Raw genomic sequence first — 21,830 nt, 5'->3', positions numbered from 1 at the left:
CACTGTCAACAAGTGTCCTTTATGAGGGTCTTTAGTGCCATGTTTGTTAGATTTTTGTGCTTTTTGTGGGCAATTTTCTTTTCTTTTTTTGTGTGTGATGGAATCTCACGCTGTCGCCTTGGCTGGAGTTCAATAGTGCGATCTCGGCTCACTGCCACCTCCACCTTGCAAGTTCAAGTGATTCTCCTGCCTCAGCCTCCTGAGTAGCTAGGATTACAGGCATGCACCACCACGCCCGATTAATTTTTTTGTATTTTTAGTAGAGACAGGGTTTCGCCATGTTGGCCAGGCTGGTCTTGAACTCCTGAGCTCAAGTGATCCACCCGCCTCAGCCTCCCAAAGTGCTGGGATTACAGGCGTGAGCCACCGCGCCCCGCTGCAATTCTGTTGTTTAAAATGACCTAGCGTAGCACCAAAGTACCCTCCAATGCTGGGGAGGGTGGGGAGGCTGAGAGTTCCATCACCTCTGTCAGGTGAGCTTTGTCAGGCACGAGTCACGGTGCCGTTGGTCATGCGCTCAATGTTAACGAATGAACAATGTGTATCAAGTAAAAGCCATTGAACGGAAACAAGAAATACCAAGTTTTCGACTGATGAAAACGTGAGTAGAGGTTCACAGGAAGCTAACCCTGTACCTCTCCCAGGGGCAATGGCTCGGTGCTGGCTGGTTCAGTGCTCAAGGGTGACTTTGTAGAACATGACGACCTCCAATTATGAGAATTGACTGTCCTTGAACAAATGACTTCCCACTGTACGATAACACAAAGGCAGACACAGAATTTTCCAAGAAAGGATGACATCTAGGAGATGTGAACAGAATTTGGCACATACTAGGTCCCTTCATATGACGACGTCCACACCCCACCCCACTGCTTTCTGCTGAGAGCTACACCACACTATGTTAGAAAGCTAGGAAGTCCTCACAGGGGAGCAAGCCAGACTCACATCAGTCTCCGCAGACTACAGTGGGGAAGCCTCATGGATCGACACAGCAGATTCACACCTTCGTTCCCCAGGTCGTTGTTGGATAGGCACAGGTGTGTCAAGCTCCGGTTGCTGACGAGGGCTGAGGCCAGACTCTGGCAACCCATGGCCGTGATGCCACAGTCCTCCAGTCTGCAAGGAGAGCGCCCCAGAGAGGACATGATGAGGTGCCTTCTTCAAGTTCCATCTCTCCCCCTCCTTCGCAAAGGGGGGAAAGACGTATCACCCCCACAGTTGGCATGTCCTTGCAGAAATATGGTGAAGTCACATCCTCTGTGCCTTCGACTTGCAAACTCAACTCCAGTGTATCAGTCCCAAGAAAATACTCTTTTTTTTTTTTTTTGAGACGGAGTCTCGCTCTGTCGCCCAGGCTGGAGTGCAGTGGCGCGATCCCGGCTCACTGCAAGCTCCGCCTCCCGGGTTCACGCCATTCTCCTGCCTCAGCCTCTCGAGTAGCTGGGACTACAGGCGCCCACAACCGCGCCCGGCTAATTTTTTGTATTTTTAGTAGAGACGGGGTTTCACTGTGGTCTCGATCTCCTGACCTTGTGATCCGCCCGCCTCGGCCTCCCAAAGTGCTGGGATTACAGGCGTGAGCCACCGCGCCCGGCCCTGAAAATACTCTTAAGTATCGTGGGTGATTAGATCTGCCAGTCACAACGGGGAATGGCTGGGCAACCTGGGTCTGCTCGCTCCTCGGCCATTTCTGGTCCCCACATGGCCATGATGTAAGGCTTTACCAACATGAGTAATTTTTCCAATTATTTACTTATTTTTATTTATTTGAGGCAGAATCTCACTCTGTTGCCCAGGCTGGAGTGCAGTGGCATGATCTCAGCTCACTTCAATCCCTGCCTCTCAGTTTCAAATGATTCTCCTGCTGCCTCAGCCTCCTGAGTAGCTGGGATCATAGGCGTGCACCAGCATGTCTGGCAAATTTTTGTATTTCTAGTAGAGACAGAGTTTAACTGTGTTGGTCATGCTGGTCTTGAAGCTGGTCTCGCACTCCTGACCTCAGGTGATCCACCTGCCTTGGCCTCCCAAAGTGTTGGGATTACAGGCGTGAGCCACTGTACCGCGCCAATTTTTCCAATTTGAAAGTACACTTAGGCCAGGCACCATGGCTTATATGTTTGTAATCCCAGCACTTTGAGAGGCTGAGGCGGGAGGACTGCTTGAGCCCATGAGTTTGAGACCAGCCTGGGCAACATAGCAAGACCCTGTCTCTAAAAAAATTAGCCAGGCATGGTGGTATGTGCATGTAGTCCCAGCTACTTGGGAAACTGAGGCAGGAGGATCCCTGGAGCCTGGGAGGTAGAGGCTGCAGTGAGCTGTGATTGTGCCACTGTAGTCCAGCTGGGTAAACAGCAAGACCACCCCCCAAAACAGTACATTTAACACATCATGACCCTGAGACATAAACTACATACTCTGTCTGCTTTTTTAAAGCTTAGGAAGTTTTTTTTTTTTTTTTTTTTGAGGCAGAGTTTCACTCTTGTTGCCCAGGCTGGAGTGCAATGGCATGACCTTGGCTCACTGCAACCTCTGCCTCCTGGGTTCAAGCAGTCTCCTGCCTCAGCCTCCTGAGTAGCTGGGATTACAGGTGCCCTCCACCACGCCCAACTAATTTTTTTGTATTTTTAGTAGAGATGGGGTTTCACCACATTGGCCAGGCTGGTCTTGAACTGCTGACCTCAGGTGATCCGCCCGCCTCAGCCTCCCAAAGCACTGGGATTACAGGCGTGAGCCACCACACCTGGCCATTTAAGCAGCTTTTTATGTAGCACTGAAGTGATTCCAGACACAGTCTGCTACATGGAGTGAAAGCCCCTTCCCGTTGAGAATATGACACCCAAGACTGAGAGCTCAGGGTGTGATGGGGCCTCACGCCGTCACCCTCTAAGCCTGGATGTCTCATTGGTGACACCAGCACTGCCATCCAGCTAAGATTAAAGGTCACCTAGAGCTGTGCTGTCCCGAATGGGAGCTGCTAGCCCCACATGGGTACTGAGTTCTTGACATGGGTCTAGTGTGATGAGGAAACTGACTTCCCCATTTAACTTAGATTTGGCTGGCCACACGTGGATACTGGCTGCCACACTGGGTGGCTCAGCTGAATCAGACCCACCCTTGACTCCCGGCATCACCATCCAAGCACCATCCAACTGTGGGACAAGTGACACAGCCTTTCCGAAGCTGTGTCATCTGTCAACTGGGTTGTCAACAGCACCTGTTCCGTAGACCTGTTCTGAGAACTCAGCGAGGAAGGGTTGGAGGGATTTTAGCGCAGTGCTTGGCACAGCTCAGTGAGCATTGAATAGTGGGTGCTGTAACTCTGCTGCTGCTTCTCCTCCCCCTCCCTAGATCAGTTATCAGTAAGCAAGTCATGTCCTTTGGGCCAGGCACTACTCACACCTGTAGTCCCAGAACTTCGGGAGGACAAGGCGGGAGGATCGCTTGGGCCCAAGAGGTCGAGGCTGCAGTGAGCTAGGATCTTACCACTGCACTCAGCCTGGGCAACAGCAAAACTCCGACACGGAAAAGGAAAAAGGTGATATCCCTTTAGGCGTCAGGGTGCGGAACTGCCGCCCCTCGCATTTCCACTTGGAGGCATTTCTGCTAGAACACAGGCCTGGGCTCATCCCTGCTCTGGGCTCCCTTGTCTCCAGAGGAGGAGGTGGGATTGGGATTTTGGGACCCTCCTTTTTGAGACTCTCTGTGCCCAGAAGCCCAGAATGCATGAGCTCTGGCCTGGACTTTACCAGGCAGAGGGGAGCCTGACCCCCACCCACGTTGAGTGACTGAGTGGGCGGGCATCTCTCTCCAGTCATGGGGACAAGCATTCACTAACCCACAGTGTAAGCTGCACACATAAGCCTCACGCCCAAGAGAGCTTTATCAGGAGGGAAGGTCATTATTCAATTTCCATCTGACTGATTCCCGCTTCCACCTTGTATCTCCCCATTTAGAGTTTGGCGGCAAGAACAGATGTTTATCAGGTCACTCTTACACCCTGACTCTGGGGGCAGTCTCGGGAGGTCCCAACTTCCTTCCTCACCCTGTTTGTGCATCTGCTCATTCTCCTCCCACCATGACTGGAGAATCGAAGTTACCATAATCCCGGTGGAAAGGAAGTGGCACTCACGTCAGCTTCTGCAGGGCGCACTGGGAGACCCTCAAGGCATCACTGAGAGGCGTCACTCCCTGGTCTGTCACCTCATTTCCTGCCAGGCTCAGAGACTTCAGGCTGGGAGAGGTCGTAAGGATTTGGGAGATCTTCAGGTAACAGGCGTGGGTCAATCCACAGCGATCCAGCCTGCAGAGACAGGCAGCATGAAGCAATCCCAGCTCTCGCCCAAAGCAGCCCATTTCCCCTCTACTCAGCACACGCCAGTGGCACTGGCCATTTTCCTGGTCCTCGGACTCTGTCTGCTCCTGCCTCTGGGCCTGAAAATTTGCTATTCCTTCCATTGCAACCTCCCCTCCTCCCCCCTCCCTCAGGTCTTCATGGGGCTCATGTCCTCGTTCATGTCTCTTGAAGGTCGCCTTTCGGGTAAGCCACACCTTAAACAGTGCCTGCCCCACCTCCCTCCATTGTTTCAACATTCATAGCAACGCACCCCAGCCTTTTATTTTATTTTTTTTTTGAGACAGGGTCTTGCTCTCGTCACCCAGGCTGGAGCGCAGTGGCACAGTCTTGGCTCACTGTAACCTCCGCCTCCCGGGTTCAAGCAAGTCTCCTGCCTCAACCTCCCGAGTAGCTGGGATTACAGGTGTCCTCCACCACACCCGGCTAATTTTTGTATTTTTAGTAGAGACGGGGTTTCACCATGTTGGCAAGGCTGGTTTTGAACACCCGACCTCAGGTGATCCACCTGCCTCAGCCTCCCAAGGTGCTGGGATTACAGGCGTGAACCACTGTGCCTGGCCTGTGTTGAATTTTAGACAGAACTTTTAGAGCTCTCCAAGCCTACACATGCTCCTGCCATGTGTGCACACATCATTCTTTCTGTCTTGTTTTGTTCTCCCTGTGCTGGCCTGTGAGCATCAGGAGAGCAGGAATCTCGTTTCATTCATCAGCACATCCCAGGAACTTGTCGTAGTACTACACGCAGAATCAAGCATCTGTCGTTATTGAATAAAGGAAAGTTCCAACTCCTCAATGTGACAGTGAATGGAAACCCTTCACAATGTGGCCCAATCCATCTTTCAATGTCAAAGTCTACCGTTTAGAGACTTAGCTCATCATCTCATCCCTCTGTACAATAAATACTTTGGCGAATACGGGCCAAGTGTTGGGAATAGACCAGTTCTAGGTTCTGGGGCTACAGGAGTGAAGAGAATAGAACAATACCCCTGCCCCTGTGTGTTATGAGAAGGGAAATTCGTTAGACTTCCAGGAAACTGGACCTAAGTGACTTCAATGCTTTTTCCTTTCTTGGCCCCAAATAGCCTAGGTCCATCTTTTCTGACAACGTGTATATTTATTCTTTGAATCCAAGCTCCAGCTCTCTGCACTTGTGGTGCAGAGTGAGCAAAAGAGTGAGCATGTAGCTTCCTCCAATCTGTTCCCAGATAAACCCCACGTGAGGTCAGGCACAGCATTTCCGTCCTGAGACGACGTCTACGCTTTGGCCAATTTCCCTGGGTTACATCTTTTTAAAGTACAGTTCCTTGGCTACCAGGCAAACACACACGGTGCAAAGCAAATTCTTATTATTCTTTGATGTTAGTTGATGTGCCAACTAACAAAGCTCAAAGCAGGGCTTGTACTTGTCTGTCTCAGAATATTTGGGAGGGTGCAGCAGGTGGATCACTTGAGGTCAGAAGTTCGAGTCCAGCCTGGCCAACATGGTAAAACCCCCATCTCTACTAAAAATACAAAAATTAGCCAGGTGTGGTGGTGCACGCCTGTAATCCCAGCTACTCGGGAGGCTGAGGCAGGAGAATCACTTGAACCCGGGAGGCAGAGGTTGCAGTGAGCTGAGATCACACCACTGCACACCAACCTGAGCAACTGAGCTAGATTCAGTCTCAAAAAAAAAAAAAAAAAAAAAAAAAAAAGGAAAAGAAAAAAGGAAAAGAATACTATATAAACATTAAATAGTTGTATCTCTAGACCAAGCTAATCTAATGAACAAACCACCTTCCCAGGACTTGCAAACCACAGTGAGAGCCCCAAACCGGAACCAACCAACCAACCAACGTGTCCCTGGACAGGGGAATGGTTCAACTGCAGTACTTCATAGCATCGAAAGGCTGTCGCCAAGAGAAAGGAAGAAAATGTCGAACACTTGACTGCTTGGGTGGATCTCAAGCACTGATGGAGCAAAGCCCGTCTCAGGCGACGACATACCACACTGATTTCACTGTAAGAGCATTGTCAAGGCCGGGCACGGTGGCTCACGCCTGTAATCCCAGCACCTTGGGAGGCTGAGGTGCACGGATCATGAGGTCAGGAGATCAAGACCATCCTGGCTAATATGGTGAAACCCTGTGTCTCTACTAAAAAAAAAAAAAAGAAAAATACAAAAAATGAGCCGGGCGTGGTGGCGGGCACCTGTAGTCCCAGCTACTCGGGAGGCTCAGGCAGGAGAATGGCATGAACCAGGTAGGCAGAGCTTGCAGTGAGCCGAGATCGCACCACTGCACTCCAGCCTGGGCAACAGAGCGAGACTCCGTCTCAAAAAAAAAAAAAAAAAAAAAAAGGCCGGGCGCGGTGGCTCACGCCTGTAATCCCAGCACTTTGGGAGGCCGAGGTGGGCGGATCACGAGGTCAGGAGATCGAGACCATCCTGGCTAACACGGTGAAACCCCGTCTCTACTAAAAATACAAAAAACTAGCCGGGCGTGGTGGCAGCGCCTGTAGTCCCAGCTACTCGGGAGGCTGAGGCAGGAGAATGGCGTGAACCCGGGAGGCGGAGCTTGCAGTGAGCTGAGATCCGGCCACTGCACTCCAGCCTGGGCGACAGAGCGAGACTCCGTCTCAAAAAAAAACAAAAAACAAAAAAAAAAACAGACCAGACTGGGCAACCGAACGAGACCTTGCCTCTACATAATTTTTTTCTTTTTCTTTTTAGATGGAATCTCGCTGTCACCCAGGCTGGAGTGCAGTGGCGCCCTCTCGGCTCACTGCAAGCTCTGCCTCCCGGGTTCAGGCCATTCTCCTGCCTCAGCCTCCTGATTAGCTGGGACTACAGGCACCCGCCACCACGCCCGGCTAATTTTTTTTTTGTATTTTTAGTAGAGACGAGGTTTCACCGTGTTAGCCAGGATGGTCTCGATCTCTTGACCTTGTGATCTGTCCCCGCCTCGGCCTCCCAAGCATAAAAATTTTTAAATGAAACTTTGAGTTTTTTTTTTTATTGTGATAAAGTATTTATAACCGAAAGTGGACTATTTTAATTATTTAGGTGTGCAATTCAGTGGCATTAAACTCCTGCAACCATCACCCCCATCCACCACCAAAACTTTTTCAGCTCTTTAATTTTTGCCTCTTTCTGTAATTATTTCCAACAAAAGCAAAAACGAAGAAACAAAAGGCAAAAGCCCTACCAGAGACGCACCTCAAAGACTCCAACAAACATTTTGGGTGTTTTAAGGCTTCACACGCCATCCTTACATCCTCTTCCTTCAGGTGGGTGCCTCCCAAATTGAGGGATCTTAGGTTACGGTTGGCAATGAGGGTTCTCCAGAGGTGCTGCAGACCAGAGGCAATCTGTGCGTTCCTAAACCTGCAGGAGACGGGAAACGGGAGATGCATGTGACACTGGTGACGTTTTGTTGTGACCTCACTTATCCTTCCCATCCTTCTCCCATTCTAACTTGCAAATTTCTAATTGTATTTCCTTGTAAAGCAACGAATACCTGAGTGCCTGTGATGGGCCAGCTACTGGGAATAGCGTATGAAGCAGTATTAACAATCCCTGCCTTGAAGAGCTTAATCCATCCAAACCCGTCCAAACCTGGTGTCAAGGAACCTGCTTCAGTAACACAAGGTTTTTGTTTGTTTTGTTTGAGATAGAGTCTTGCTCTGTTGCCCAGGCTGGAGTGCAGTGGCGCAATTTTGGCTCACTGTAACCTCCACCTCACTGGTTCAAGCAATTCCCTTGCCTCAGCCTCTCAAGTAGCTGGGATTACAGGCACGTACCACCATGCCCTACTAATTTTTTTTGTATTTTTAGTAGAGCTGGGGTTTCACCATGTTGGCCGGGCTGGTCTCGAACTCCTAACCTTGTGATCCTCCAACCTCAGCCTCCCAAAATGCTGGGATTATAGGCGTGAGCCACTGCGCCCGGCCGATCACAAGGTCTTTAGCAACTCCCCACTCTGTGCTTTTGGGAACTTGGTTCCTACACCTTGGGTGGCACTGATGCCCTCAGGCTGAGCTTGAGGGGTTTCAGATGGGTCTCCTCTCAGGAGGTAGGGGAGAGCTGGGACAGCGTCATGGGAAGGGATTCTCTCACAGGGGGTGGGCAACCTTACCTCAGGGTCTGTATCTTGCAGGTGGGATGCCTCAGCTTGGCACACAGGGTCTTCATGGCCCGCTCTGTCAGGATGCTGCTGCCCAGGTCCAGCTGCTGCAGGTGGGGGTGGGTGCTGAGCACAGAGCAGAAATCTTCCCACTGATCCTCCATGAGGGTCTTACCCCGCATCCTACATCAGGGGATAGAAACAGGGGCTCGTGGGATGGAGTTTAATATGAGCAATTGTGGTAACATGTCGGAGAGGGACAGAGCTATTGAGGCACATCCTATGTTGGGGGGGGACAGAAATATGGGCTTGTGGGATGGAGTTTAAGGTGAACAATCGTGGCAACATGTCGGAGAGGGACTGAGCTATCGAGGTGAGACCGGGGCAGCTTTAGAGACTCTGAGGCAACTTAGTGGCTGCCATCACGCTTTGCACGACTAGCCCTGTGTCCACCCTGCCTCCTGGATATATTGATACCCGAGGGGGTATGCAGGCATGACTAGGAACTGCCAGCTCCTGAGTCAGATCTTTTTTTTTTTTTTTTTTTTTTTTTTTTGAGATGGAGTCTCACTCTGTCACCAGGCTGCAGTGCAGTGGCATGATCTCAGCTCACTGCAACTTCTGCCTCCCGGGTTCAAGCGATTCTCCTGCCTCAGCCTCCCGAGTAGCTGGGACTACAGGCGCCCGCCACCATATGCAGCTAATTTTTGCATTTTTAATATAGATGGGGTTTCACCATGTTGGCCAGACTGGTCTCAAACTCCTGATCTCATGACCTGCCCCTGCCTCGGCCTCCCAAAGTGCTGAGATTACAGGTGCGAGCCACCGTGCCTGGCCCTACATCAGGTCTTTGCTTCAATTCCAGCTCCACTTGAACGTAAAACTGTGCAACAGCTTTGGAAAACAGTACAGAGGTTCCTTAAAAAATATTAAAATAGAGCTGCTGTAGGACCTAGCAATCCTATCTCTGGGTGTAAGCCCAGGAGAACTGAGGTCAGGATGCAGAAGAGGTATTTGGTCTCCCGCGCTCACTCTGACATTATTCATAACAGCTCAGATGTGGAAAACTTACATGTCCATCCATGGATGAACAGATAAACAACATGTGATACGGCCAGGCGCGGTGGCTCACGCCTGTCATTTCAGCACTTTGTGAGGCCGAGGCGGGCAGATCACCTGAGGTCAGGAGTTGGAGACCAGCCTCAACGTGGAGAAACCCCGTCTCTACTAAAAATACAAAATTAGCCAGGCGTGGTGGTTCATGCGTATAATCCTAGCTCCTCGGGAGGCTGAGGCAGGAGAATCGCTTGCACCTGGGAGGCAGAGGTTGCGGTGGGCTGAGACCGCGCCATTGCACTCCAGCCTGGGCAACAAGAGGGAAACTCCATCTCAAAAAAACAAAAACAAAAAAACAAAAACATGTTATACATACGTAAACAGAGTATTACTGATCCTTAAAGGAAGACATTCTACCGTTTTTGACAGTGTGGATGAACCTGGAGGATATTGTGTTAGGTGAGCTATACCAGTCACAGAAGGAAAAATACTGCATGATTCTACTTTGTTTTGGAGACGGAGTCTCTGTCGCCCAAGCTGGAGTGCAGTGGCATGATCTTGGCTCACTGCAACCTCTGCCTCCCAAGTTCAAGTGATTTTCCTGCCTCAGCCTCCCAAGTAGCTGAGATTACAGGTGCCCACCACCACGCCCAGCCAACTTCTGTATTTTCAGTAGAGACGGGGTTTCACCATGTTGGTCAGGCCGGTCTCGAACTCCTGACCTCAGGTGATCTGCCTGCCTCGGCCTCCCAAAGTGCTGGAATGACAGGTGTGAGCCACCACCACACTCGGCTCATGATTCTACTTTGAAATATCTACAATTACAGAAAATAGAATGGAGGCTGCCAGGTGACTGGAGAGCCGGGGAGATGGAGATTATTGTTCCGTGGCTGTGAAGTGTCAGTTATGTGAGATGAAAAAGTTCTAGAGATCTGCTGTACAATGTCGTGCCTGTAGTTAATATTGTATTGTCCACCTAAAAATTGGAGCCATTAGTCTCCCGTCCACTGGCAATCATCTCCTGTCTGAGTTTGTACCTTCCCACGTGTGTGAACAGAGAGCTAACCTCATGGGTTTGCCCTGAAGAATAAAAGAAACAGAGGCCGGGCGCGGTGGCTCATGCCTGTCATCCCAGCACTTTGGGAGGCTGAGGCGGGAGGATCACAAGGTCAGGAGTTTGAGACCAGCCTGACCAACATGGTGAAACCCCGTCTCTACTAAAAATACAAAAGTTAGCCGGGTGTGGTGGTAGGCAACTGTATTCCAGCTACCCAGGAGGCTGAGGCAGAACTGCTTGAACCCAGGAGGCAGATATTGCAGTGAGCCAAGATCTTGCCACTGCATTCCAGCCTGGGTGACAGAGCAAGACTCTGTCTCAAAAAAAAAAAAAAAAAGTGAATAGATGACCCTGGAGGACATTAAGTGAAACAAGCCAGGCACACAGAAGGACACATACTGCCTGATCTTCCTTACACATAGAATCTAAGAACATGAACCTCACAGAAACAGTGAAATGGTGGTTACCAGAGACTGGGAGGGAGGGACTCAGGAGATGTTGGTCAAAGGATACAAAATTTCAGTTAGGAGGAATAAGTTTTAGTGACATACTGCACAGCAGGGTGATTGTAATTAATAATGTATATCTTAAAATTGCTAAAAGGGTAATTTTAAAATAGTCTCACTACAAAAATTTATAGAGGGTAAGGTAACAGATGTATTATTTTGATTTAATTATTCTACAGTGTATATACATGTACCAAGCTATGACAGTGTACCCCATAAATACACACAATTATTTGTCAAAGAAAAAGGTGAATACAGCCAGGCGTGATGGCTCACGCATGTAATCCCAGCACTTTGGGAAGCCAAGGTGGACAGATCACCTGAGGTCAGGCGTTTGAGACCAGCCTGGCCAGCATGGTGAAACCCTGTCTCTACTAAATATGCAAAAAATTAGCGGGGCATGGTGGTGTGTATCTGTAATCTCAGTTACTCAGGAGGTTGAGGCAGGAAAATTGCTTGAACCCAGGAGATGGAGGTTGCAGTGAGCTGAGATCACGCCATCGCACTCCAGTCTGGGGCAACAGAGGGAGACTGTTTCAAAAAAAAAAAAAAAAAAGAGAAAAAAGTGAATGGTAAGCGTAGCACGAGGTTTGTGAACACAAGTAGCTGTGATTTTTTATGACATGTAAATTTCCCATCTCAGTGCTTAGCCTTGTGGCTGTGTACATTTTCAGTCAATCTACAGGCAAATTGCCCAGGTTGTAACTCCCCTGATTGTGGAAAGAACATAACGGCCAAGCTGATCTTTTTCTGCACTGACATGAGCTCTTCTCTCACAAAGCAAGCATCTGTACTTAATTGTTTTCTAACCAAGGGTAGCTGCTATGTTATCAAGGCCTTAGCACACACCAGGTGTTGTGCTGGACCTGTTTCATGTGAGGTGTTTTTTTTTTTTTTTTTGAGACGGAGTTTTACTCTTTTTGCCCAGGCTGGAGTGCAATGGCATGATCTTGGCTCACCGCAACCTCCGCCTCCTGGGTTCAAGTGATTCTCCTGCCTCAGCCTCCCGAGTAGCTGGGATTACAGGCATGCGCCACCATGCCTGGCTAATTTTGTATTTTTAGTAGAGACAGGGTTTCTCCATGTTGGTCAGGCTGGTCTTGAACTCCCGACCTTAGGTGATCCACCTGCCTTGGCCTCCCAAAGTGCTGGGATTACAGGAGTGAGCCACCATACCCGGCCTTTTTTTTTTTTTTTTTTTTTTTTTTTTTTTTTTTTTTAAGACAGCATCTGACTCTGTTGCCCAGGCTGGAGTGCTGTGGCATCATCTCGGCTCACTGCAACCTCTTCCTCCTGGATTCCAGCAATTCTCCTGCCTCAGCCTCTCTAGTAGCTATGATTACAGGCACTTACCAGCATGTCCGGCTAATTTTTGTAGTAGGTGATCCACCTGCCTCGGCCTCCCAAAGTACAGGGATTACAGACATGAGTCACCATGCCCAGCCCCACTTGAGAATCTGATGCTGTTTTAAACCCGTGAGGTTGATGCCATTTCCGCCATATTGCCAATGGCAACAGGGCTAGTTAGTGGCAAAGCTAAAATTCAAAACCAGGTTTGCCCAGTGTACCATATACACCAGCACTCCATTTAGCTCTGGTAGTATCATTAGCTGACATCTGTTAGTGAGTGCCAGGCCCAGTTCCTGAGTGCTGTGGCTGTGTATACCGTCTCCTGACAACTGGATAGGTAGCTGCCATGACCTGTTTTACAGATGGGGAAACTGAGGCACAGAGCAGCAGAGTAACTTGCCCAAGGTCACACTGCCAGGAAGCAGCAGACCTGGGTTTCACATATTAGCAGATGGGTGGCCACGTTCACTTTAAAAAAAAAACTTTCCTAACAACTAGACCACCAGGGAATGTCCACATTCTTTTTATTTTTTTTAATTTTTATTTATTTATTTTTTTTGAGACGGAGTCTCGCTCTGTCGCCCAGGCTGGAGTGCAGTGGCTGGATCTCAGCTCACTGCAAGCTCCACCTCCCAGGTTTACGCCATTCTCCTGCCTCAGCCTCCCGAGTAGCTGGGACTATAGGCGCCCGCCACCTCGCCCGGCTTTTTTTTTTTTTTTGTATTTTTTTTAGTAGAGATGGGGTTTCACCGTGTTAGCCAGGATGGTCTCGATCTCCTGACCTCATGATCCGCCCGTCTCGGCCTCCCAAAGTGCTGGGATTACAGGCTTGAGCCACTGCGCCCGGCCCCACATTCTTTTTATTATTCTTTTTTTTTTTTCCAGGGACAGGGTCTCACCCTGTCACCTAAGCTGGAGTGAAATGGTGTGATAATAACTCACTGAAGCATTCAGTTCCTAGGCTCAAGTGATCTCCCTGCCTCAGCCTCCTGATGAGCTGGGACCACAGGCACACACCTCCACCCTGGCTAGTTTTAAATTTTCTTGTAGAGACAGGGGCTCACTTTGTTGCCCAGGCTGGTCTCAAAAACCTGGCCTCAAGCAATTCTCTTCCCTCGTCCTCCCAAAGTGCTGGGATTACACGTATGAGCCGCTGCACCCAGTCTGTCCACGGATAGGGTCTTACTTTGTTGCCCAGGCTGGTCTCAAAAACCTGGCCTCGAGCAATCCTCTTCCACCCAGCCTGTCCACATTCTTCGCTGCTGTGTTCTGGGTCATAGGATGACGTTGAGATGGTCCAGAAAAGTGTGTTTTCTAGACCGGCATTATTCAGTAAGCATCAGCTACGTGCGACTATTTAAATACAAACGAGGCCAGGCACGGTGCCTTATGCCTATAATCCCAGCACTTTGGGAGGCTGAGGTCAGGAGTTTGAGATCAGACTGGCCAACATGGTGAAACCCCATCTGTACAAAAAATAGAAAAGTTAGCCAGGTGTGGTGGTGCCGCCTACAATCCCAGCTACTCGGGAGGCTGAGTCAAGAGAATCACTTGAACCTGGGAGGCAGAGGTTGCAGTGAGCTGATATTGTGCCACTGTACTCTGGCCTTGGCAACACAGTGAGACTCTGTCTCAAAAAAAGAAAAAAATACAAATGAGTTGAAATGGTGTAAGGTAAGTTTCACCTCCACAGTCTCACCACATTTCAGATGCTCAACAGGCTTATGAGGCTGGTGGCTGTCTTACTGGACAAGGCACATGGCATATTTCCATCACAGAACCCTCTACTGGACAGCACGGCCCTGGACTCCATACCAAACAAGCAGTCCACAAACCCGAGTGATCACATTGACAGGAGCTTGCTCACACCTGTAATCCCAGCACTTTGGGAGGCTGAGGCCGGTGGATCACCTGAGGTCAGGAGTTCGAGACCAGCCTGGCCAACATGGCAAAATCCCATCTCTACTAAAATTACAAAAATTAGCTGGGTGTGGTGGTGTGTGCCTGCAGTCCCAGCTACTCAGGAGGCTGAGGCAGAAGAATCACTTGAGCCTGGGAGGTGGAGTTTGCAGTGAGCCGAGATCATACCACTGCACGCCAGCCTGGGCAACAGAGTGAGACTCTGTCTCAAAAATAATAAAATAAACCACATATTCCTGGGTTTCAACCCCAGATCCTTTCCTTTAGAGTCTTCGGCGGGGCCCTGAATTTTGAAAGACCTTTCCCAGGTATGGACAATGAGCCAGATTCGGGTCCTGGCATTTTAGCCAGCTGGACATCATCTGGGCGATTCATCCTAAAAGAATTATCTGGGACCTTGAAGTCCCTGGAAGTCCTGTCAAGCCCCAGGAGCAGGGACAGAGAGCTCAGCACAAGGCATAGGATAAAATTGCCTGCGGTACTCACCATTGAGGAACCACAGGCCACGCCTCAGCTAACTCATCTCTTGGGAAGATCCCTTTGACATCCACCCGAATTTTCCGCAGATACGGACCGTGCTGGAGGCAGAAGGAAGATGCTATCAAGTCCAGGTTCTGATTAATTGGAAGCCACACTTCTTGGAAGCCGTTTAATGCCGAGCGAACAAACTCTTTGTCTTGAGTCTCGAAAAGACAACGGAAGGCATCCAGGGTGTCTCCCGGGGCGGCGGCATTGGGCTGCTGACCCAACAGAGACACCCAGTGCAGAAGCTTCTGTTTCACCCCCAGGGGAACAGGACAGCCCAGCAGGACCTCCAGTGGCCTCCTTACGTCTTCACTCACGAGGCCAAACAAGAAACGCTTCATCCAAAGCAAGTGGATGTGGAAGCCTGCTTGTTGAAGCTCCATGGACCTCTTCGTCTTCTCAACGAACAGAGGGCAGAGAGCCGGCTCGATCTCCAGCCCCTCTAACACGTAGTACAAGGCGGCACAGAAGTCCTGGAGACTGAGGTGGAAGAAGGTGTAGAACTCCTCGCAGTAGCTGTCTCGGAGAAGGATATTCATGTGAAACAGAGTACGGAGTTCAGACTCCCCGAGTCCGTGAACCATGAGGTCGTCACCATCAAACACAGACTTCATGTTCCACACTCCCTCCACAGCCATACGGCAGAAACGCTTCAGGACAACTCTCTCCTCCAGATTGAGGCAGCGCCGGGCCACGCCTCGAGGGGTGAGCTGATGAAACACAAAAGCGGCATACAAGCCTGTGAGCGTTTGGCCGAAGGGGGCGATGCTCTCCCCGACCACGTCCTGCAGCTGCAGAGCCACGCAGATCAGAGAGCCCACGGCAGGGACCTGACACTGGTCGAACAGCTTACGGTTGTTCATTATCGCACGCAACCCTTGCGTCTTCTGATGCTCACCGATCCCGCGCTCGAGGAGCAAGTGGATTCTTTGTTCTGTGGTGATTCCTCTAACAAACAGGTAACGGGGAGACACGACCTCCGACTTGAGCTTCTCTATGCCCACGTCTCTGACGGTGACCATCAGGAAGGACTCAGGGAGCAGGACTTTCCTCAGCAGACTCTGGATGAGGATGAATGGGGGCTGCTTCTCAGCCCAGTCTTTGCAGAGCTTCGTGTCACTGTTGAGGACAGAGCCCAGGTCATCGAAACCATCAATGATGAACAACAGCCTTTCCGGTCGGGACATGATCTCCGTCACTGGAGCCTGGGCGTCTGGCCATTCCCTGGAGATGAACTCTGCGACACTGCTCTCCTTCTGCTGCTGCATCTCTCTAACGGGGAGGAAGAAGACGTAGGAGAACATTCCCTGGTAGAGTCCACCTTGTGCCCAGCACAGCACGATCCTTCTGGCCAGAGCTGATTTCCCAATTCCTGACTTTCCGTGTAGAACCACTGTGTGAGGCCGGAAGCCCCATTGGTCTGAATTAAAAGCACCAGCCAACATTTGCATTTCTGGCCAGTCAGCAGTTTTTTCAAAACCACGACGTACATCCTCCTTCACAGCGAATTTGGTCACCACGTGACTCTTGTAGTCCCATTTGTCACCTCCACATTCTGCAGTCAGAGAGGGTAGAAAGAAAATCAGGAAACAGTTTGAAGAAAGCACTTGACTACTCTTGGCCATATGTTTAGCATCCATCAAACAAAGTTGTGATTGACTCGAGTCCCCTAGAATTATAGGTTCTTTAGAATTTTGTCTTCATAGTATCTGACTGTAGATAATCACAGTAAACGTGCATAGCTCTATCCATGGGACTGATCGAAAGCGTGAAGGGAAGGGGTTGACACCAGAGACAAGTGAGAATGACGAAAGGCAATCTAAACTACATACCCTTGCAACTGAACTACTTACACTTCTTTCACCCAACTTTCTTCCAGGAGGGCAACCAAGGAATAAATCTGTTTTCCTCACCTTGTGCTTCTGTCTCTGCTGCTGTGGCACCTTCTTGTTCCATAGCTTGTGAAATTTCTGCAAAAGAAGAATGAATTCCAACATACTTGTGTTTATTATTCAAATCAGATATGTCAGACACCCCCAAGATAAGCTCAGTCATGCCATATTTAGTTTTCTGGCCAGATTAAAGCATGGCAACCACTGGCTCAGCTAGAAGACCGAGTGTGCTAGTACAATGAGCACTAATTCAAGGCTTGAGGGTGAGAGTCCCAGGCTCATTTCTCCTTGGAGAGCCTTGCACAAGTTATTAAAATGAGGGGTAGGTCGGGCACGGTGGCTCACACCTGTAATCCCAGCACTTTGGGAGGCCAACGTGGGCAGATCACGAGGTCAGGAGTTCGAGACCAGCCTGGCGAATATGGTGAAACCCCATCTCTACTAAAAATACAAAAACCAGCCAGGCACGGTGGTGTGCACCTGTAATCCCAGCTACTCGGGAGTCTGAGGCAGAAGAATCGCTTGAACCCGGGAGGCAGAGGTTTCAGTGAGCCAAGATCAGGCCACTGCACTCCAGCTTGGGTGACAGAGCGAGACTCCTTCTCAAAAAAAAAAAAAAAAAAAAAAAGTCATGAAGGCAAGACATGTTTTTCTTACCACTGTAATTCCATCACAATTCTTCAAAGGCAGGTGTTCATGTACATATTAGTTGATAGAAGGAATTAAGAAAATAATTACTGCCACTTAAGTTTGAAGAAAGCCCTTGACTACTCTTGGCCATATATTTAGCATCCATCAAACAAAGTTGTGATTGACTCGAGTCCCCTAGAATTATGGGTTCTTTAGAATTTTGTCTTCATAGTATCTGACTGTAGACAACCATAGTGAACTTGTGTAGCTCTATCCATGGGACCGATCAAGAGCGTGAAGGGAAGGGGTTGACACCAGAGACAAATGAGAATGAAGAAAGGCAATCTAAACTACATACCCTTGCAACTGAACTACTTACACTTCTTTCACCCAACTTTCTTCCAGGAGGGCAACCAAGGAATAAATCTGTTTTCCTCACCTTGTGCTTCTGTCTCTGCTGCTGTGGCACCTTCTTGTTCCATAGCTTGTGAAATTTCTGCAAAAGAAGAATGAATTCCAACATACTTGTGTTTATTATTCAAATCAGATATGTCAGACACCCCCAAGATAAGCTCAGTCATGCCATATTTAGTTTTCTGGCCAGTTTAAAGCATGGCAACCACTGGCTCAGCTAGAAGACCGAGTGTGCTAGTACAATGAGCACTAATTCAAGGCTTGAGGGTGAGAGTCCCAGGCTCATTTCTCCTTGGAGAGCCTTGCACAAGTTATTAAAATGAGGGGTAGGTCGGGCACGGTGGCTCATGCCTGTAATCCCAGCACTTTGGGAGGCCGAGGCGGGCAGATCACCTGAGGTTAGGGGTTCAAGACCAGCCTGACCAATATGATAAAACCCAGTCTCTACTAAAAAAAATACAAAAATTAGCTAGGCATGGTGACATGTGCCTGTAATCCCAGCTACTCAGGAGGCTGAGGCAGGAGAATCACTTGAACCTGGGAGGCAGAGGTTGCAGTGAGCTGAGATCATGCCACTGCACTCCAGCCTGGGTGACAGAGCAAGACCCTGTCTCAAAATTAATAAGAATACCAAAATTAAATGAGGGGTAAAACCTACAGTTAAGAATTAAGGATCTTAGAGCCAGATGTTGTGATACATGCCTGTAGTCCCAGCTACTCGGGAGGCTGAGGCAGGAGGATCACTCGAGCCCAGCAGTTTGAGGCTGTAGTGTGCCACAGTTGTGCTTGTGGATAGCCACTGCATTGCAGTCTCAGCAATATAGCAAAACTCTGCCTCTTAAAAAAAGAATTAAGGATTTGAGTCAGACACAGGATTCAAATGTGAATTGTCATATACTACTTGTAAGATCTTCATCAATTACTGGGGTTACATGTTTCTGGATGTTCATCTACAAAAGCAAAGAAATTATTCCTATGTTGTCGAATTGCTGTGGAGATGATTTAGTAGAGTAATAACACAGCCTCTGGCACATAGTAGCTACCACTGACTGAGAATAACCACTATATATATTTATCAGGACATAGTTACCATGTGAGGCTAAATACAAATTCCTCTTAGGATCTATGAGAATAGATTTGCCATTTTAAAGAATAATCATTAGGGTGGACTTTGTCTTGTAAATTAGAGAAAAATTATCTATTTTTCAAAAAATCACAAACAGAATAAAAACCATTTAAGGATTTTTAAGCATGGGAGTAAAGTTACAGATGTAAATTTTTAGATCACCTTGGTTATTGTATGAAAAATGCATTGTATGTAAAAATGAATTGCGTTTGAGATGCAAATGAAATGCCTTTAAATACAGCAGATGGGAAGAACTGTGAACAAATGGGTCATATATTACAGGTAGAGACCATGGGATTTTCTGATTTGCTAGATATAAGGTGGAGAAAAGAAATATTAAAAAATACAGCTACTTAGGAAGTCGAGGCACCAGAATTGCTTAAACCTGGGAGGCAGAGGTTGCAGTGAGCCAAAATTGCGCCACTGCACTCCATCCTGGGAGACAGAGTGAGACTCCATCTCAAAAGCAAACCAGAAAAAGAAATGACTTGAAGCTTTTGGTGTAAATGACCAGGCATATAGTAATGCTATGTACCGACGTGGAAAACAGTGGAGGCAGATATCGAGCGAACGCTCCACCCAAAAGCAGAAAATATGCCCTTCTCAACTGCAAACAGACCTTCTCCAAGATAGACATATCAGGCATAAAACATGTTTCAAGTTGATGTGCTTTGAAATTATACAAAGTATGCTCTCTTAACACAATGAAATAAGATTAGAGATCAGTAAAAAAATCTGAAAATTTCCAAATACATGGAAGTGAAGCCATACGATCCTCAATAGGTCAAAGCGGGGAAACAAAAGGGAATTAAATACTTTGAAATGAGTGGAAACAAAACACAGCAGTATTTAGTGTATAGAGTCATGCATAAAGGAAAATTTATAGCTATAAATGCCCAAGAAAGATCTGAAATATAACATAACTTCCCACCTTAAAGCAGCAAAGAACCTCTTTTGGGGTTAGTGAGCAGCAAACTAACCCCAAAATGGACAGAGAAAGGGAATAAAGAACAGAAGTAAACAAAATACAGAATGGAAATACAATAGAGAAAACAAACCCAGCAGTTTGTTCTTTGAAAAGAACAAAATTGACAAACCTTTACCCAGACTGACCAAACAAACAAACAAACAAAAAACAACAAAAAACAGACAGCTAAAATTACTGCAGTCGGGAATGAAAGAGGGTCACAACTAACGACCTTGAAGAAATGAAAAGGATTTTGGCCGGACACGGTGGCTCACGCCTGTAATGCCAGCATTTTGGGAGGCCGAGGTGGGTGGATCACCAGGTCAAGAGATTGAGACCATCCTGGCCAACACGGTGAAACCCTGTCTCTACTAAAAATACAAAAATTAGCCGGGCATCATGGTAGTGGGTGCCTGTAGTCCCAGCTACTCAGAAGGCTGAGGCAGGAGCATGGTGTGAACCCAGGAGGTGGAGGTTGTGGTGAGCTGAGATTGTGACACTGCATTCCAGCCTGGGTGACAGAGCGAGAATCCCTTTCAAAACAAAACAAAACAAAAAAGATGTGGTATATATACACAATGGGTTATTCAGCCCAAACACACAGGAAATTCTGTCATTTGCTACAACGTCGAGGAACCTAGAGGACACTATGTTAAGTGAAGTAAGCCAGGCACAGAGAAGTACCAGAGGATCTGACATTTGGAACCTAAAAATATCTAACTCAGAATTGGAAGGTGGAACGGTGGTTACCAGAGGCTGGTGGGGCAGAGAGTGGACCGGGAAAGGTGGAAAACATTAGTCAACAGGTACAAAGTTACAGCTAGACAGGAGGAGTAAGTTCTGGTGTTCTACTGCACAACAGTGGTGACTGGTTAATAACAATGTATATTTCAAAATAGCTATAAGAGGATTTTAAATGTTCTCAGCATGGCTGGGTACGGCGGCTCAAGCTGGTAATCCCAGCACTTTGGGAGGCTGAGGCGGGCAGATCACACGAGGTTGGGAGTTCGAGACGAGCCTGACCAACATGCAGAAACCCCGTGTCTACTAAAAATACACAATTAACCGGGTGTGGTGGTGCACTCCTGTAGCCCCAGCTACTCGTGAGGCTGAGGCAGGAGAATCGCTTGAACCCGGGAGGCAGATGTTGCAATGAGCCAGGATCCCACCATTGCACTCCAGCCTGGGCCACAAGAACAAAACTCCATCTCAAAATAAATAAAATTTTCTCAGCACAAAGAATATTTCAGGTGATGGATACGCTAGTTACTCCGATTTGATCATTCTACAATATATACATGTACTGAAACCTCATGACCCCATAAATATACACAACTCTTATTTTTCAGTTAAAAATCAAAAAACAGTAGTGGAAAGAATCAGAGAACATGGAAGGTTCTGTCTATGGTGCTGATCCCAAGATCTCTTAGGGAAGGGACACACCAGAGACAAATGAGAATGAAGAAAGGGAAAGTAGATTTCCCCGTCATTTGAACTGCATGGACTTCTCTCACCCAGCTTTCTTCCAGGAGGGCAACAAATGAATAAATCTATTTCCTTCACCTTGTTCTTTTGTCTCTGCCGCTGTGGCACTCTCTTGTCGCTTAGCTTGTGAAATTCCTGCAAAAGAGAAGGGAGAAGAAGAAACACAAACATACTATGTATATTATTCAAATCAGAGATGTTGGTCACCCCAGATAAACTTAGCCTTGCCATATTTTCTGACCAGTTTAGAGGACAGAACCACTGGCTCAGTGCCAGGGCAGAGTGTGCCAGTAACATAAGCCCTGGATTCAAGATCAGACTATTCAAAATCAAAAGTATTTCTATACACTGGCAGTAAACAAAATAAAATGAACAACTTGGCCTGGCACAGTGGCTCATGCCTGTAATCCCAGCACTATGGGAGGCTGAGGCAGGTGAATCATTT

General features: G+C 48.2%; 2 protein-coding genes across 2 annotated transcripts in view; both read right to left on the bottom strand.

Moving 5' to 3' along the window:
* Positions 1 to 21,830, bottom strand: part of ZNF444 (zinc finger protein 444) — a 319,216-nt gene that overhangs the window by 115,907 nt on the left and 181,479 nt on the right. The gene's annotated exons all lie outside the window — the stretch shown is intronic.
* NLRP5 (NLR family pyrin domain containing 5) overlaps positions 1 to 21,830 on the bottom strand; it is a 70,465-nt gene that overhangs the window by 20,827 nt on the left and 27,808 nt on the right. The window contains exons 4-11 of the mRNA XM_050771664.1: positions 21,464 to 21,520; positions 17,833 to 17,889; positions 16,785 to 16,841; positions 14,833 to 16,426; positions 8,470 to 8,640; positions 7,551 to 7,718; positions 4,130 to 4,300; positions 946 to 1,116 (exon numbers count right to left, since the gene is read on the bottom strand). Coding sequence (XP_050627621.1) covers positions 946 to 1,116; positions 4,130 to 4,300; positions 7,551 to 7,718; positions 8,470 to 8,640; positions 14,833 to 16,426; positions 16,785 to 16,841; positions 17,833 to 17,889; positions 21,464 to 21,520 — 2,446 coding nt within the window. The remainder of the gene's footprint in view (positions 1 to 945; positions 1,117 to 4,129; positions 4,301 to 7,550; positions 7,719 to 8,469; positions 8,641 to 14,832; positions 16,427 to 16,784; positions 16,842 to 17,832; positions 17,890 to 21,463; positions 21,521 to 21,830) is intronic.

The sequence above is a fragment of the Macaca thibetana genome, chromosome 19, assembly GCF_024542745.1.
Source record: "Macaca thibetana thibetana isolate TM-01 chromosome 19, ASM2454274v1, whole genome shotgun sequence".
Lineage (NCBI taxonomy): Eukaryota > Metazoa > Chordata > Mammalia > Primates > Cercopithecidae > Macaca > Macaca thibetana.
The sequence above is the reverse complement of the archived record's forward strand: the minus strand, read 5'-3'. Positions and strand labels throughout refer to the sequence as shown.